At 40.9% G+C, this 16,086-nt stretch overlaps 1 protein-coding gene across 1 annotated transcript in view; it reads right to left on the bottom strand.

Annotated features, from left to right (window-relative positions):
* Positions 1-16,086, bottom strand: part of SVEP1 (sushi, von Willebrand factor type A, EGF and pentraxin domain containing 1) — a 181,787-nt gene that overhangs the window by 154,533 nt on the left and 11,168 nt on the right. The window contains 2 exon segments of the mRNA XM_032764936.2: positions 6,104-6,280; positions 11,471-11,729. Of these exon segments, the coding sequence (XP_032620827.2) occupies positions 6,104-6,280; positions 11,471-11,729 (436 nt within the window).

Here is a 16,086-nt window from a genome sequence, read left to right as displayed (position 1 = left end):
TTAATGCATCCCAGAATCATGTTTGCTTTTTTTGCAACAGTATCACACTGTTGACTCATATTTAGCTTGTGGTCCACTATGACCCCTAGATCCCTTTCTGCCATACTCCTTCCTAGACAATCTCTTCCCATTCTACCAATTCTTTCCATCGACCAATTCTTGGCCTCAGCAGAAATTCTTTTTTACTGAAGTCCAAATTAGGGATGACCAAACCATTTGGACAAAAGAGGAATCAAGTCTCACCTTTGCCCAACCAGCAAAATGAGCCAGAAATTTCACTGAGACGAAGGCAAAGTATCTTACAATCCATTTCTCCATTCTCCTGTTCTTGCACCCCTTTCCTCACCCACCTTTTATTGGTGGGATCTCAGCCAGCTGCTAATGCTTCTCCAGTGTGGTTTTCATGGTAGTCACAAGGCAAAATGCACAGCACACTTTGGAAGCCTCAAATCCCATGCACTCTGTGACTTCCCAAGCATACTGTGCACTGGACAGTGGCTGGCTCAGCCCTACCACTTGCTACCACTACAAGTAGGAAAGTTACAGAACCTCTTCCTGAAAACTACAGCGGGCAGAGAAAGGGCTACCCAGACTCCAAAGAGGAGCAGAATCCTCCCTACAGCAAAAGATGCCAGAGTAGCTGTCCTAGCATTCTTTGGATAGCCTACTGGAATCTTGAATGGTATCAAGGTTCTTCCTGTCCTATTGAGGAAACAATTGCTAATAAGACATATACAAAAATCACCAGGAGCTCCCCCCACAAAAGTTCTTTTTTTATCCCCCCACCCCCAACCCCAAGTTTTCCTTTGCATTTCTAAGTTAGAACAACTTTGAAAAATCTCATAACAAAACTCAGTTGAGATCACCACATTTGGGTCCAAAACTTGAAAAACCAAGAGTTATGCCCACTGACAAAGTTATAAGTCTGCTCAAGCTCACTCATGCTGGGCCCAGATGTGCTCAAAAAAACTCTCTCAAATCTTTCAACAGACTTGGTCTGGATTTCAAGCTTGTAATGAAGCCAAAATTTCATGTGGTTTCGGGTTTCATTGCAAAGTCTTTGCACAGGTCTAATTAACATACTATTTGCTTGCAAAACTGATCTGTCGTATATTCGGATTATAATTGCTTTGTTGCATCCCTGTTAGAAATATGTTAGAAGCTTAGACAGCTTCTTGAACTGTTCATCCAGATGGTACTATTTAAATTCCACACTGCCGTCATTATTCACATTCCATTCTCAGGTAGCAAAGTAAAAAAAAACTCTACATATAACATATGCACTTAAATTAGCATTGTTATAAATCTCCTATTTACTAATTCATGCTTTGCCAACCACACATCTTCTTCATGAACGGCGTGTGCTGTAAAAAATGAAGTCCATATTTTTCAGTTAAAGAAACCACAGAAGGTACTTGTCTTATTGATGGAAGACGACGGTCACATCATAGACAACAGGACAATGTTTAGGGGCATGATTAGATTTAACTGGTAAAGTGGCCACCTAGAGCACCACATTTCAGGTGGCATCTTGTCTTTGAGAGGAGATTCAACCCATGAAGAGCTCAGTTGCCAAAGAACTCTGCCTCTGAGAACCTAACTTTAAAGAACATCACTGCAGGTGACGGGAGGCTGTGAAGAAGATGCATTCCCTGACCTAGAAAGAAAGCGAGGCTGAAGCAGATAAAGAGGTTATATTTTAGCATTCTGTGTGGCTTGGAATAGAATGAACTTTATAGGCTATCTTAAAAATGATAGGATGGCAGCAGCATCTTAGGTCTATCTCTGTACAACGGCAGAGTGTAAAGGCAATTTTTTTTTTTTTTTGCTGAGTGGCAGCTGCTGTGTTTTTATCTGAGAGTCTACATAAGTTTGAAATGTGATAGGTGTACCCAAGGGAAGAGGAAGAAAACATAAGATATCTGCTTTGTTCATCTGGGGATGTTTGTGGGGTGAAAACCAAAATATTTTTCACTAGGGCTGCACAACACCGAGGGCCAGTCATGATATTAGCAGCTTCCTACGTTCGCGCATCTCCAAGTAGAATTTAGCACACTGATATTTCTCTGAGTGTCTCTTTCTCCCATCATTCTGTCTCATATTTTACTTTCCATGGACTTCCTTTGTCACAGCTGTCATGGGCCATGACTCACTTAACTTTGTTTGTTTGCATAAAGCACAGAACACTCCGTCTGCTCCTCTTTATATGGCAAATCATTCACAATACTGGAGGAGGTTTAGAGCCAATTTCTGCTGTCTGATGTTGAGCATGTGGCTCTCATTTTATTTTATGGAGACTTTCTAGAGGCCATTTTTTGGGTAATTAGAGAAGCAAAGTACTGCTTTCATTGACTTTACACCATTATTTTGTTGTCTCAGATATAATGCTATAAACCACGTGTTTAACCACTGGCATAAATAGAATAATTTTAATTAAAAAAGCACATTGTGATCAAAAGCACCCCTGTATTCACACCCTACACACTATTGTAATAATCTTTGTACAAAATATGTCTTGTGAGGTATCATTTGAAAAATAATAACTCACTGGTCAATTATATCATGGTGAAACATAGGTAGCAACATTATACGTAAAGTTATGAAATCCCCCTATGATGCTGTTAGCACATGTTCAAAACCACTCAGCCCTGCCTAGCCAAAGGTTGTTAAACTGGTCTATCCTATCCAGAGAAATGTGGGTTTACATCAATTTACAGGTAAGTAGTAAACAGGTCCTCAAGGCAGCAAGGGGAGTAAATGAGAGGAGACAAAGCAGATTTGCATTTCAGCAAACACAGTTGGGAAGAAAGAGCATAGAGACTCCATCTCCACCAGACTCCATGTCAGCTCTTTGCTTTGAAGGGGTAATCTTCAGAAGAATCCACTTTCAAGGTTCACCGGACATTAAAAGAAAGGAGGCAGATAACCTCAAGTTCTCTCTCTTGCTCTTTTACCTAAGATGACAAATGCACCAGCAGCCTCTGAGAAAGATCCTGACCAAGGAAAGGGTCAGTCACCATCTTGCTGGAAGATTGCAGATGAGAAAGGCCATCTTGAACAAAATCCCTGAACTAAAACTTGGTAGATTAAGTTCTAGACTTTTAGATAGATTCATAGATTCATAGACTCTAGGACTGGAAGGGACCTCGAGAGGTCATCGAGTCCAGTTCCCTGTCCTCATGCACGCTTTCACTTTTATTTACTGGTAACCATTTCTAACTTTCTTTCTTACACTTGAACTCACTTAAAATCCCATCTTCTTTTGTTAATAAACTTGTTTTATTTTCTAATATAAACCAATCCAGTGCTGTGTTTAGACTGAACTATTCGGTGACTCCAGTCAAAGTAACAAGCTGTTGAATATTGACTCTTTACGGAACAACAAGCCTTTAATATCTGAACTTTCCAAAAGAAGGCTGGACAGCACAGAACACACATTATTGGGATAATCTGGGACTGGGAGTGTGCTGGGGTCCTGCTGCAAGTAGTAACCAAGGCTGGTGGACTGATGTATTGCTGATAGGCTGCTGGGGTCAGAGCTGCTAAACCAGGGCTGCAGCTATACAGATACTGAGCATGCGGCCTGCAGGCTGGCAGGCTGTTTGTGAGCAGTCCAGGTTGGGAATTACAACAGTAAACCTTTGAGAGGCACCCAAGGTTGCGGGGCAGGCAGTGACACAGCCCGTCACTGGTCTGGATTGCACCCCGGAATGTGATGTGTATATACATTAGAGGAGGAGAACAATTTCCTATCTTGATGAAAACTCTATGCACAAATCATATCCTGTGCACTGAAGATGATCTACAATGGTATCCACAAGCTTAAAAAACTGAAACTAAAGGCAGCAGAATTAATCACAGTCCATCATCAAGTCCCACCAAAGCAAACTTGCCAGCAGCATTCCCGCACGTTACACCATGAATAGGAGCTAGCATACAGTCTGGAAATTCCTCGTGCTTTACAAAACCATACTTAGGCTCACCAGGGGAAAGTTCAATAAAAAATGCTGCAATCTACTTCAGAAAACAAGATTTCAAAATACGTTTTTCTTTTAAGGAATACATATGACCTTTTGTCTCTCTCTCTCTTTCCTAAGAGGCAATACAACACTTCAGCAGATTAAGTTATATTTGCAAGAATAGGCCAATTCTATCCAAAAATACAAGTGTGCAACTTTCATTAACTTTGCCAGATGACGCACAGATGGCAGAACTTGGCACTTCACTGGCATTGCATATAATACATTTGACTTCTGCAGTACTTAATAAAAAACAATATTTACCTATACAAACTACTGAGAGGTATAAGTGTTGAATACGTTTGCCATATTTTGCCATAGGAATGCTCTTTCTTGAGATGCTGAGCCAGAAGAAATCAGATATAAAAACTTACCTTTTTAAATTGAGTTAGGATTGAGAATATATGTCACTTAAAATAACTGGTAGAATGAAATATTCTTGAAAGCAAAGAAATTTGAAGTTAAAGTGTGACATGCTCAGGTTCCTGCAGCTCCTGTTGGCCGGGAGCGGCGAACCATGGCCACGGGGAGTTGCAAGGGGCCATGCCTGCAGATGGTCAACGTAAACACGTCTTGCAGCCCGCCAGCAGATTACTCTGATGGGCTGTGTGCTGAAGGTTGCCAACCCCTGCGCTATACCTTATTCATCCTTTTCACAGAGATCTGAGAAGATACCCTCCATGCTTACGTCCCAGATCTATCGGTGTCCTTTCCACTCTATCCTTTGAGCAAATAGAGGCCTGACAACAGTTACAAATGATACCGAACAACCACATAACCTTAATTTTAAAAACAAACATTATGAAACATCATGAAAGGCCATAATATTGTTGTAATTCATATACTCAGCAAAGCAGGCTTACATTTCATGATTACACATGTGAGAGCTTGGAGACAGAATTAAGATTGATACAAATCAGTATTAACTTTATCTTACATTTGTTTTTCTGATGATATTTCATTATAACTATTTCTCTTAACTAGCTTATAAACTAAACAGAAAAAAGTTAAGAAGTGTTTTGATTATTATAAAAGCAGCAAACAGTCCTGTGGCACCTTATAGACTAACAAACGTATTGGAGCAAGAGCTTGTATTCACCCACGAAAGCTCATGCTCCAATACGTCTGTTAGTTTATAAGGTGCCACAGGATTCTTTGCTGCTTTTACAGATCCAGACTAACGTGGCTACCCCTCTGATACTTGATTATTGTGACATTTCTCTCCCATAAAAGTTAATGCAATTGGACACAACTTGTATATCCCTTTTACAAATATATTTTCCCTTCACTTATTGTAATCGTTCCATTATGTTAAAAAAGCTTTTCCTTAGATGATCTTTTGATTGCAAGAAAACTTTAAATTGAATTTGGTTTTGTTTGTAAAAAGGGATTTCTTAATGACAAAATGGCTGATATCCATCCAACCACATTTTTATAATAGCTCGCATCACTGTAGCATCCAGTGCTTCCTAGAACTGAAAGCTAATTTCACAAAAGACCAGTGCAATCATTTTCCTCCTTATTTCCCTTCAAGCAGTTCAGGCTATATATGTGAAAAATGAGTACTAAATGAATGTCTACTGTGAAGATGAATATTGCATCTGACTATTTCATCTTTGTTCATGGACAATGTTATATGGAATCCAGGAATTCCAAAATACTGCCTTCATGTTTCTCCTATAGGATACAATAAATGTCTCTATTTCAGTCAGAGGATTCTCTTTCTATCAGCACTACTAAGGGGCAGTTCACAAAAACAGTCACACAAAAGTCTTATTGAAATGTGATATGTTTCTGCTTAGCAACTGGAACTTTTTTCTTCTCTGGCAAGTGAAAGCCAATTTGGGAGAATCCAAGAGTATTCGTGTATCATGAGTTTAATGTAAGAATCACTTGCATTAAGATTAATGTACAAGGGCCTGATCCAAAACCTACTAAGTCAATGGGAGTTTTTCCATTGACCCTGGATCAGACTCATAGTCATAGATCTGCATGCAGAACAGCATATGACTTCGTGTGACCTGGATTAGATTTACATTTAGGATATGTAGATAAATTGGGGAATCTGAAAAATGGAGACTGACCTGTGCATTCATGCTGCAGTCCTTTACCATAGTACCCTTTTTCACATATACATTCAAACTGCCCTGTGTGAGTGCCACATTTGCAGCTCGCCATGACGTCGCAGCAGTTCTCATTTGCCTCGCAGAGATATGAACAATGGGATATATCTTCTTGAATGTAACTGCCAGAGGGCAGATCTGTAATACAAATCAATTACAAAGGCCACAAAAGTTAATAATTAGTGAAATGTTGCTGAAAACTTTATAGTTCCAGTATTCACTTGTGGTGATGATGTGAAGCAAAACTTCAGTTTTTTGCAATGTATGTCTCAAATCCTGAAGTTCTTAACTCGGGAAAAATGCTCACTGATGTCTATGAAGCAAAAATCCTGAAGTCTTTACTCAGTTTCTTTTCAGTTCTTACTAAGGCAAAATTATCACTGGCCTCAATGCAAGAATTAAAAGGAAAACACGGGCCCAAATTAGGTTCCACCAAAATCACAGGAATGAATTTGACTTTGATGACCCTATGAGATCAGTCTGTCACTGAATATGTAACTGTTAAAAATAGGTAGATTCTCCACCTCTACAAAAAAAAATCTAATTAAACATCCTTTAAAATAGAAAAAAACATCATGCACCAAAAGAATTTGGTGGTAGATATGTACCATATAAGGTGACCAGATGTCTTGATTTTATAGGGACAGTCCCAATTTTTGGGTCTTTTTCTTATATAGGCTCCTAATACCCCCCATCCCCATCCCAATTTTTCACATTTGCTGTCTGGTCACCCTAGTATCATATTCATGTTAAATCAGAAGATTTACTCAAATCAAAACTATACAAATACTCATGGATAGATTCTTAGTTGATGTGCAGTTGCATAGCTCCATTCAAGCGAGTATAGATACACTTATTTACACCAAGTGAAGATCCAGCCACATATTCTTAACAGCTACTCACATCCTCTTTTTTTTTTTGTTCAGTGATAATTCTTCATAAAAGATAAACATCAGAAACCAGTTCCATTTTATAGAATTTTTATTCCTAAAGAAATGTCACATTTACGAGAGGTATTTTTATGAATTTTTGAAAGATTCTAAATATGTGCCCACAATATATAAAGGCTTTTATTATGCAAGATGCATGGGTAATAAGCAGGCAGAACTTGAAGTGCTAATAAATAAATACAACTATGACATTGTTGGCATCACTGAAACTTGGTGGGATAATACACGATTGGAATGTTGGTGTGCATAGGTATAGTTTGCTCAGGCAGGATAGACAGGGGAAAAAGGAAGGAGGTGTTGCCTTATATATTAAAAATGTACACACTTGGACTGAGGTGGAGATGGACATAGGAGATGGAAGTGTGAAGAGTCTCTGGTTAGGATACAAGGGGTAAAAAACAAGGGTGATGTTGTGCTGGAAGTCTACTACAGGCCACCTAACCAGGTGGAAGAGGTGGATGAGGCTTTTTTTAAACAACTAACAAAATCATCCAAAGCCCAAGATTTGGTGGTGATGGGGGACTTCAACTATCCAGATATATGTTGGGAAAATAATACCACGGGGCAGAGACTATCCAATAAGTTCCTGGACTGCATTGCAGATAACTTTTTATTTCAGAAGGTTGAAAAAGCTACTGGGGAGAAGCTGCTCTAGACTTGATTTTAACAAATAGGAGGAACTTGTTGAGAACTTGAAAGTAGAAGGAAGCTTGGGTGAAAGTGATCATGAAATCATAGAGTTTGCAATTCTAAGGAAGGTAGAAGGGAGTACAGCAAAATAGAGACAATGGATTTCAGGAAGGCGGATTTTGGTAAGCTCAGAGAGCTGACAGGTAAGGTCCCATGGGAATCAAGACTGAAGGAAAAACAACTGAGGAGAGTTGGCAGTTTTTCAAAGGGACATTATTAAGGGCCAAAGGCAAGCCATTCCAATGGGTAGGAAAGATAGAAAATGTGGCAAAAGACCACCTTGGCTTAACCGCGAGATCTTGCATGACCTACAAAATAAAAAGGAGTCATATAAAAAATGGAAACTAGGTCAGATTACAAAGGATGAATATAGGCAAACAACACAGGAATGCAGGGGCAAGATTAGAAAGGCAAAGGCACAAAATGAGCTCAAACTAGCTATGGGAATAAAGGGAAACAAGAAGACTTTTATCAATACATTAGAAGCAAGAGGAAGACCAAGGACAAGGTAGGCCCACTGCTCAGTGAGGAGGGAGAAACAGTAACAAGAAACTTGGAAATGGCAGAGATGCTTAATGACTTCTTATTTCGGTCTTCACTGAGAAGTCTGAAGGAATGTCTAACATAGTGAATGCTTATGGGAAGGGGGTAGGTTTAGAAGATAAAACAAAAAAGAGCAAGTTAAAAATCACTTAGAAAAGTTAGATGCCTGCAAGTCACCAGGACCTGATGAAATGCATCCTAGAATATTCAAGGAGTTAATAGAGGAGGTATCTGAGCCTCTAGCTATTATCTTTGGAAAGTCATGGGAGATGGGAGAGATTCCAGAAGACTGGAAAAGGGCAAATATAGTGCCCATCTATAAAAAGGGAAATAAAAACAACCCAGGAAACTACAGACCAGTTAGTTTAACTTCTGTGCCAGGGAAGATAATGGAGCAAGTAATTAAAAATCATCTGCAAAGGAAGGTGGTAAGGTGATAGGGAATAGCCAGCATGGATTTGTAAAGAACAAATCGTGTCAAACCAATCTGATAGCTTTCTTTGATAGGATAACCAGTCTTGTGGATAAGGGAGAAGCAGTGGATGTGGTATACCTAGACTTTAGTAAGGCATTTGATATACGGTCTCGCATGATATCCTTATCGATAAACTAGGCAAATACAATTTAGATGGGGCTACTATAAGGTGGGTGCATAACTGGCTGATAACCGTACTCAGAGAGTAGTTATTAATGGCTCCCAATCCTGCTGGAAAGGTATAACAAGTGGGTTCCGCAGGGGTCTGTTTTGGGACCGGCTCTGTTCAATATCTTCATCAATACTTAGATGTTGGCATAGAAGGTACGCTTATTAAGTTTGCGGACGATACCAAACTGGGAGGGATTGCAACTGCTTTGGAGGACAGGTCAAAATTCAAAATGATCTGGACAAATTGGAGAAATGGTCTGAGGTAAACCGGATGAAGTTCAATAAAGACAAATGCAAAGTGCTCCACTTAGGAAGGAACAATCAGTTTCACACATACAGAATGGGAAGAGATTGTCTAGGAAGGAGTATGGCAGAAAGAGATCTAGGGGTCATAGTGGACACAAGCTAAATATGAGTCAACAGTGTGATACTGTTGCAAAAAAAAGCAAACGTGATTCTGGGATGCATTAACAGGTGTGTTGTAAACAAGACACGAGAAGTCATTCTTCCGCTCTACTCTGCGCTGGTTAGGCCTCAACTGGAGTATTGTGTCCAGTTCTGGCACCGCATTTCAAGAAAGATGTGGAGAAATTGGAGAGGGTCCAGAGAAGAGCAACAAGAATGATTAAAGGTTTTGAGAACATGACCTATGAAGGAAGGCTGAAAGAATTGGGTTTGTTTAGTTTGGAAAAGAGAAGACTGAGAGGGGACATGATAGCAGTTTTCAGGTATCTAAAAGGGTGTCATCAGGAGGAGGGAGAAAACTTGTTCACCTTAGCCTCTAATGATAGAACAAGAAGCAATGGGCTTAAACTGCAGCAAGGGAGATTTAGGTTGGACATTAGGAAAAAGTTCCTAACTGTCAGGGTAGGTTAAACACTGGAATAAATTGCCTAGGGAGGTTGTGGAATCATCTCTGGAGATATTTAAGAGTAAGTTAGATAAATGTCTATCAGGGATGGTCTAGACAGTATTTGGTCCTGCCATGAGAGCAGGGGATTGGACTCGATGACCTCTCGAGGTCCCTTCCAGTCCTAGAGTCTATAATCTATGAATACCGAGACAAATCCTGAAGCTCTTCCTAGGGCCTGTCTGCATCTTTAGGTGCCTAAATACCTTTGAAAACTGGCCCAAAGTTCTTATTTAGGCAAAATCTCCATTGGGCCAAACCCTGACATTCTTACCCAGTTCTTAGGAAAAACAAAGCCTTGAAACTGGTCCAAAGGGCAATGTACATGCACATCAAAGAGAAGAATTTGGCCCAATCTGTTGACTTTAAAAGATCTACTAATTGCCTTAATTCCTGAAATCTGTCAGTTCCTGTTGAATGTAATACAAATGAATGCAAGAAAAATACCAAAGAAAAGAGACTACAACAGCTATATGAAACATTTCACAAGGCCTGTTACAGTAACTCCTCACTTAACATTGTAGTTATGTTCCTGAAAAATGTGACTTTAAGCGAAACAATGTTAAGCAAATCCAATTTCCTCATAAGAATTCATGTACATGGGGGGGGGGTTAGGTTCCAGGGAAATTTTTTTCACCAAACAAAAAACTATGTATTATATAGACATTCACACAGTATATGTTTTAAACAAATAATTTAATACTGTTTACAGCTATGATGATTAGGAAGCTTGGTTGACGTGGTGAAGTTAGACGGTGGAAGAGGGAGGGATATTTCCCAGGGAATGCCTTGCTGCTAAATGATGAACTAGCACGCGGCTGAGCTCTCAAGGGTTAACATATTGTTGTTAATGTAGCCTCTCATCAAGGCAGCACGAACAGGAGGGAGGGGAGACAGCACAGCAGACAGAGACAGACACACACATTGTGCGTGGGAGAGAGAGAGAGATGCACACTGCCCCTTCAAGTAAGCTGACCCACCCTTAAGTGCACTGTCTTTTTAAGTGGATCAGGAAGTTGAGAAAGCAGCTGCTGCCCCAGGCTCTCTCTGTCTCTCTCCCTCCACGTCCCCTCCCTGCTTTATATGGAGAAGGGGTAAGTGGACTGCAGGAGCAGGGGGGAGGGGGACACCCTGACATTAGCCTCTCCCTTCCCCTTCTGCACAGCAAGCAGGAGTCTTTGGGAGCAGCTCCAAGGCAGAGGGCAGGAGCAGCACATGGCAGTAGGGGGGAGGGACAGCTGCAATTGATAGCCTGCTAAGTGGCTGCAGCACAGGGAACTTAGGGGAGTGGGGAGCTCATAGTGGAAGCTGATAGGAGGGCTGCCAGTCCATCCTGGTTACCACCTCCACCAGTTAGCTGCAACAGGCTGCTCTTCCTGCAAGCAGTGGAGGAAGCACGCGGCTGCCAAACGACATTAGAAGGGAGCATTGCAAACTTTAAACGAGCATGTTCCCTAATTGATCGGCAATGTAACAATGAAACAACATTAACCAGGACGACTTTAAGTGAGGAGTTATTGTATTTCCAGCCAGTCCTATGCTCTCTATAGCATCTGAAATGATACTTTCAGGGTTACTAAATGTAATACCTTCATGAAGAGCTCTGCGAGCTAAAGCCTCAAACTCTGCAAAGCTGTGAAGCAGGTAACAGTGTTCCTCCTTTGGATGGGAAGCCATGTCATTTAGTTCGCGGATGTTGCCCTGCCATATTCCAAATGTGAAGATCTCTACTCCAAATTCTACACGCAAGGATGCCGCAATGGGTCTAGGATCACCTCCATTGGAATATCCATCAGTAATGAGAAATATCACCTTTGTGGCATTTTCACGGGAGTGTTGCAGTATTTGCTGAAATAGAGTATAAAACAATACGTCTCAGGCAAAGGGTTAGCAGTGGCTGACTTGCTTGTGGTACTTTCTTCCATGGTGCATCTCCTTTTATTTGGCTTGTTTTCTGACTTAATCCAGTTTTGCTGGACCACCCAGTACTAACACAAGAAGATCAACAATCTTTAATCAGAGACTGGTTATCAAGCCAAATATTGACTCATTTTTATATGCTCAGACTCCTGGCATGATACAGATATTGTGAATTTGTGACACAGGGCCAATGAGCCACTTTTCACAGCAATAAGTAAAATCATCTGCTCTGGCAGAGGGCAAAAAGAAAAAGAAAATTCAAACACACAGTTCTTATGGTGGTGAGAAGACCTTCATTAGTGCTTCATCAACTCTGACTAGGTAACAAGTAGGGTGGATAGTACGCTGTAGATGCAACTTAAGACCAATTGGGAAAGATTCTCAGATAGTGTAAACTAGGAAAGTGGCAACGGAGTTATGGTGACTTACAGCAGCTGAGGATCTGGCCCTTGTCCTTTGCAGTTTATCATAGTGGGCCACATGTTTCACAACTGAAATCATTGTCCTGAGCAAAACCGTTTACTTGACCCCTTTAACACAGTGGTGGGCAACAGCCTGTCAGAGTAATCTGCTGGTGGGCCGCGAGACAGTTTGTTTAAATTGACCGTTCACAGGCACAGCTGCCCGCAGTTCCCAATGGCCACAGTTCGCCGTTCCCGGCCAATGAGAGTTGCGGGAAGCGGCGGCCAGCCCACAATTCTGATCTCATGTGCATGGAGTGCACATGCATCAAGAACAGAATCTGTGCAGCCAACCACTCAGAGAATAATTTAAGGTCCCAAGTCTATAGCTTAGAGACAGCAATCTCTGCTGCCATTCAGGATTCCTAGCCACAAACTGCAACTCTTTGGACTGAGACCAGGATAATGCATTAACATGTTTGGTGTACTACAATGTAGGTAACATCTGATATTTGGGCAGGAGTAACATGAAGGACAGAGCTGAGTCCTGTCCTCTCCTGTGGGAAATGCTACTATGAAGCAGAACCTGTTGCAAAAGGCCTTATTTTCCTCACCCACATTAAAATGAAGGAACACAATTCCTGTATTGACTAAGGGCTGGATAGTGCAGTCCTTTCTCAGGGAAGACTCTAACTGGAGTTAGTGACAATTCTGACTGAGTTAGCACTGTGGGACTGAGTCCTAAACACTGGAGCGTGTTAAACATACTCACTCGGTCTTACACTAAACATTCTGAATCTTTCAACTACAACATTGAGATATGTTCTCTGTCCATAGGTATGCCATCCAGTTGCTTAAGCACTTTGCAAAACATTTGTCATTTAATTTTCAGAATATATTTTGCAAAACATTTTGAAGAGTAGATGTATAGTATATGCATAATCTTGCAAATTAGTGCTTTAAATCTATCCATTTGCAATCAGCTTGATTGGAATCTGTATAAAACTTTTGCCAGGCAAAATATCTGCAAACAAAAAGCAAAGAACACATGCACCATAATGTTTCTGGATGAGATATCTTCTTATCTGAACCACCAGCTTTCCTTCTCGGGATATGACTGCAGTGGCTTACTGTACCACCCCTAAAACACTTTTCATAGAATCACAGAAGATTAGGTTTGGAAGAGACCTCAGGAGGTGATCCAGTCCAACACCAACTAAATCATCCTAGCCAGGGCTTTGTCAAGCTGGGCCGTAAAAATCTCTAAGGATGGAGATTCCAACTGCCAGCCCCCTAGGTAACCTATCCCAATCACTTCCTTCAATCTGCTGGAAATGCTCCTACTAATGCAGCCCAATATGCCGTTAGCCTTCTTGGCAACAAGAACACACAGTTGACTCATATCCAGCTTCTCATCCACTGTAATCCCCAGGTCCTTTTCTGCAGAACTGCCACTTAGCCAGTTGGTCCCCAGCCTGTAGCAGTGCATGGGATTCTTCCATCCTTAGTGCAGGACTCTGCACTTGTTCTTGCTGAACCTCATCAGATTTCTTTTAGCTCAATCCTCCAATTTGATTAGGTCACTCTGAACCCTATCCCTCCCTCCAGCATATCTACCTCTCCTGCCAGTTTAGTGTAATCCGTGAACTTGCTGAGGGTGCAAACCATCCCATCATCCAGATCATTAATGAAGATGTTGAACAAAACCAGCCCCACGACAGACCCCTAGGGCCCTCCACTTGTTACTGGCTGCCAACTAGACATCAAGCCATTGATCACTACCCTTTGAGCCGGACAATCTAGCCAGATTTCTATCCACCTTATAGTCCATTCATCCAATCCATACTTTTTTAACTTGCTGGCAAGAATACTGAGGAAGACCATATCAAAAGCTTTGCTAAAATCATGGTATATCTCATCCACTGCTTTCCCCATATTCACAGAACCAATTGTCTCATCACAGAAGGCAATCAGGTTGGTCAGGCATGATTTGCCTTTGGGGAATCCATGTTGACTGTTCCTGATCACTTTCCTCTCCTCCAAGAGCTTCAAAATGGATTCTTGAGGACCTGCTCAATGATTTTTCCAGGGTCTGAGGTGAGGCTGACCGGTCTGTGGTTCCCCAGATTCTCCTTCTTCCCTTTTTTAAAGATGGCCACTATATTTGCTTTTTCCAATTGTTCAGGACCCCAGCCCAATCACCACAAGTTTTCAAAGATAATGGTCAATGGCTCTGTAATCACATCAGCCAACTCCCTAAGCACCCTCGGATGCATTAGATCTGGACCCCCATGGACTTGTGCATGTCCAGCTTTTCTAAATAGTCCTTAACTTGTCCGTTCACCACTGACGGCTGCTCACCTCCTCCCCATACTGTGTTGCCCAGTGCAACAGTCTGGGAGCTGACCTTGTCTGTGAAGACCGAGACAAAAAAAGCATTGAGTACTTCAGCTTTTTCCACAGAATCTGTCACTAGGTTGCCTCCCTGATTCAGTAAGGGTCTCACACTTTCCCTGACCTTCTACCCGTAGAAACTCTTCTTGTTACCTTCGCATCCCTTGCTAGTTGCAACTCCTTTACTGGAATGGTTCAGGGAAACTGTACTTGGAAGTGTCCAAGGATGCAAGCCTCAAAATTATAATTTTTTTTAAGTGTGTTAAAATAAAAACTTAACTTCTACAATTACCACTAAAGCTACTGTTTTAAATGTCACTGCATCACCCATTCCATGATTGTGAACCTGCTAGTTCACCTGCTAGCTATACTGCTGTCAACACACCAATGTCAAAGCTAACAAGTAGTAGTAATATCCTGTGTAAGATATGACATTAGTGAGAGTTTTGCCTGAGCCAAGACTGCAGGATCAGGCCTTATATCAGTTACACATATCTCACAGACTGATTGAGGGCGCAGGTGTACTGGTTGTTACCTCTTATAGGGCCTAATCCAAAACTCATTAAAATCAGGAAAAAGCCTCTGATTGACTGCAGTGCGGTTTGGATCAGGTCCATGTTGACTTGTGTTTTGTGAAGCATTATGGCATGATTATGCCTTCTTTTGGAATTCATAAATCCCAGATCACAAATTAATTACCATGGTAGAAGCACATCATATTTTATATATATCAGATAAAAAAAATTTAGATTTTCTTTGTGACACTAAAATGCTAAAGGCATGTTTATTTAATGCATATACAAGCCTTTAGCATTTTAGTGTCACAAAGAAAATCTAAAATCTTTTTTTTATCTTGAAGGAAAGTGGGCATCATGGCCACCTGCTGTCACAGCACATTTAATGGAAACCTAGGAAACACTCAGTTACACAAGATCATACCCCAAAATCTCCCTTTAAAATTATTATACCCTGATCTAGCACTTATTGAAAAACAGTTGATCAAGAACCAAACTCCAAAAATGATTTTCTGGATAAAGAGCATTTAATTAAAAGGAAAGTGACACCAATTGTACGCCAGCTTAACAAACAGCTGCTTCAGACCAGAGATCAAGAAGTTACCTGGTGTGCATTCAAAACATGCAGGCAACAGTGGAACCTGCCAAAGAGACAATCAGACAGCTAAATGCTGCTCCCAGAAAAAAAAAATTAATAGCTTGGCCCTTAAGCTGTAATGTTAGATATAGAATCCCTGTTGTATAAGGAAGAGGACTAAAAAAACAAAACGGAGAGATTAAGCGTTTGAGCAAAGAAAGCAGACACAAGTCTATTTTTAAATTATATGCACATGGTAGACACTCCAATTGGTTGCTTTGCCTCTTTTTATGAACATGGTATTAAATACAGGCTACTTGAAGGAATGCTTGATATTTCAGTACGGGTCTACAACTGTTGGATGTTTTTGGTAAATTTTACCCTAATCTACGGTCACT

The sequence above is a fragment of the Chelonoidis abingdonii genome, chromosome 6 (assembly GCF_003597395.2).
Source record: "Chelonoidis abingdonii isolate Lonesome George chromosome 6, CheloAbing_2.0, whole genome shotgun sequence".
Lineage (NCBI taxonomy): Eukaryota > Metazoa > Chordata > Testudines > Testudinidae > Chelonoidis > Chelonoidis abingdonii.
Note: the sequence above shows the minus strand (reverse complement) of the source record. Positions and strands in the feature narration are given on the sequence as shown.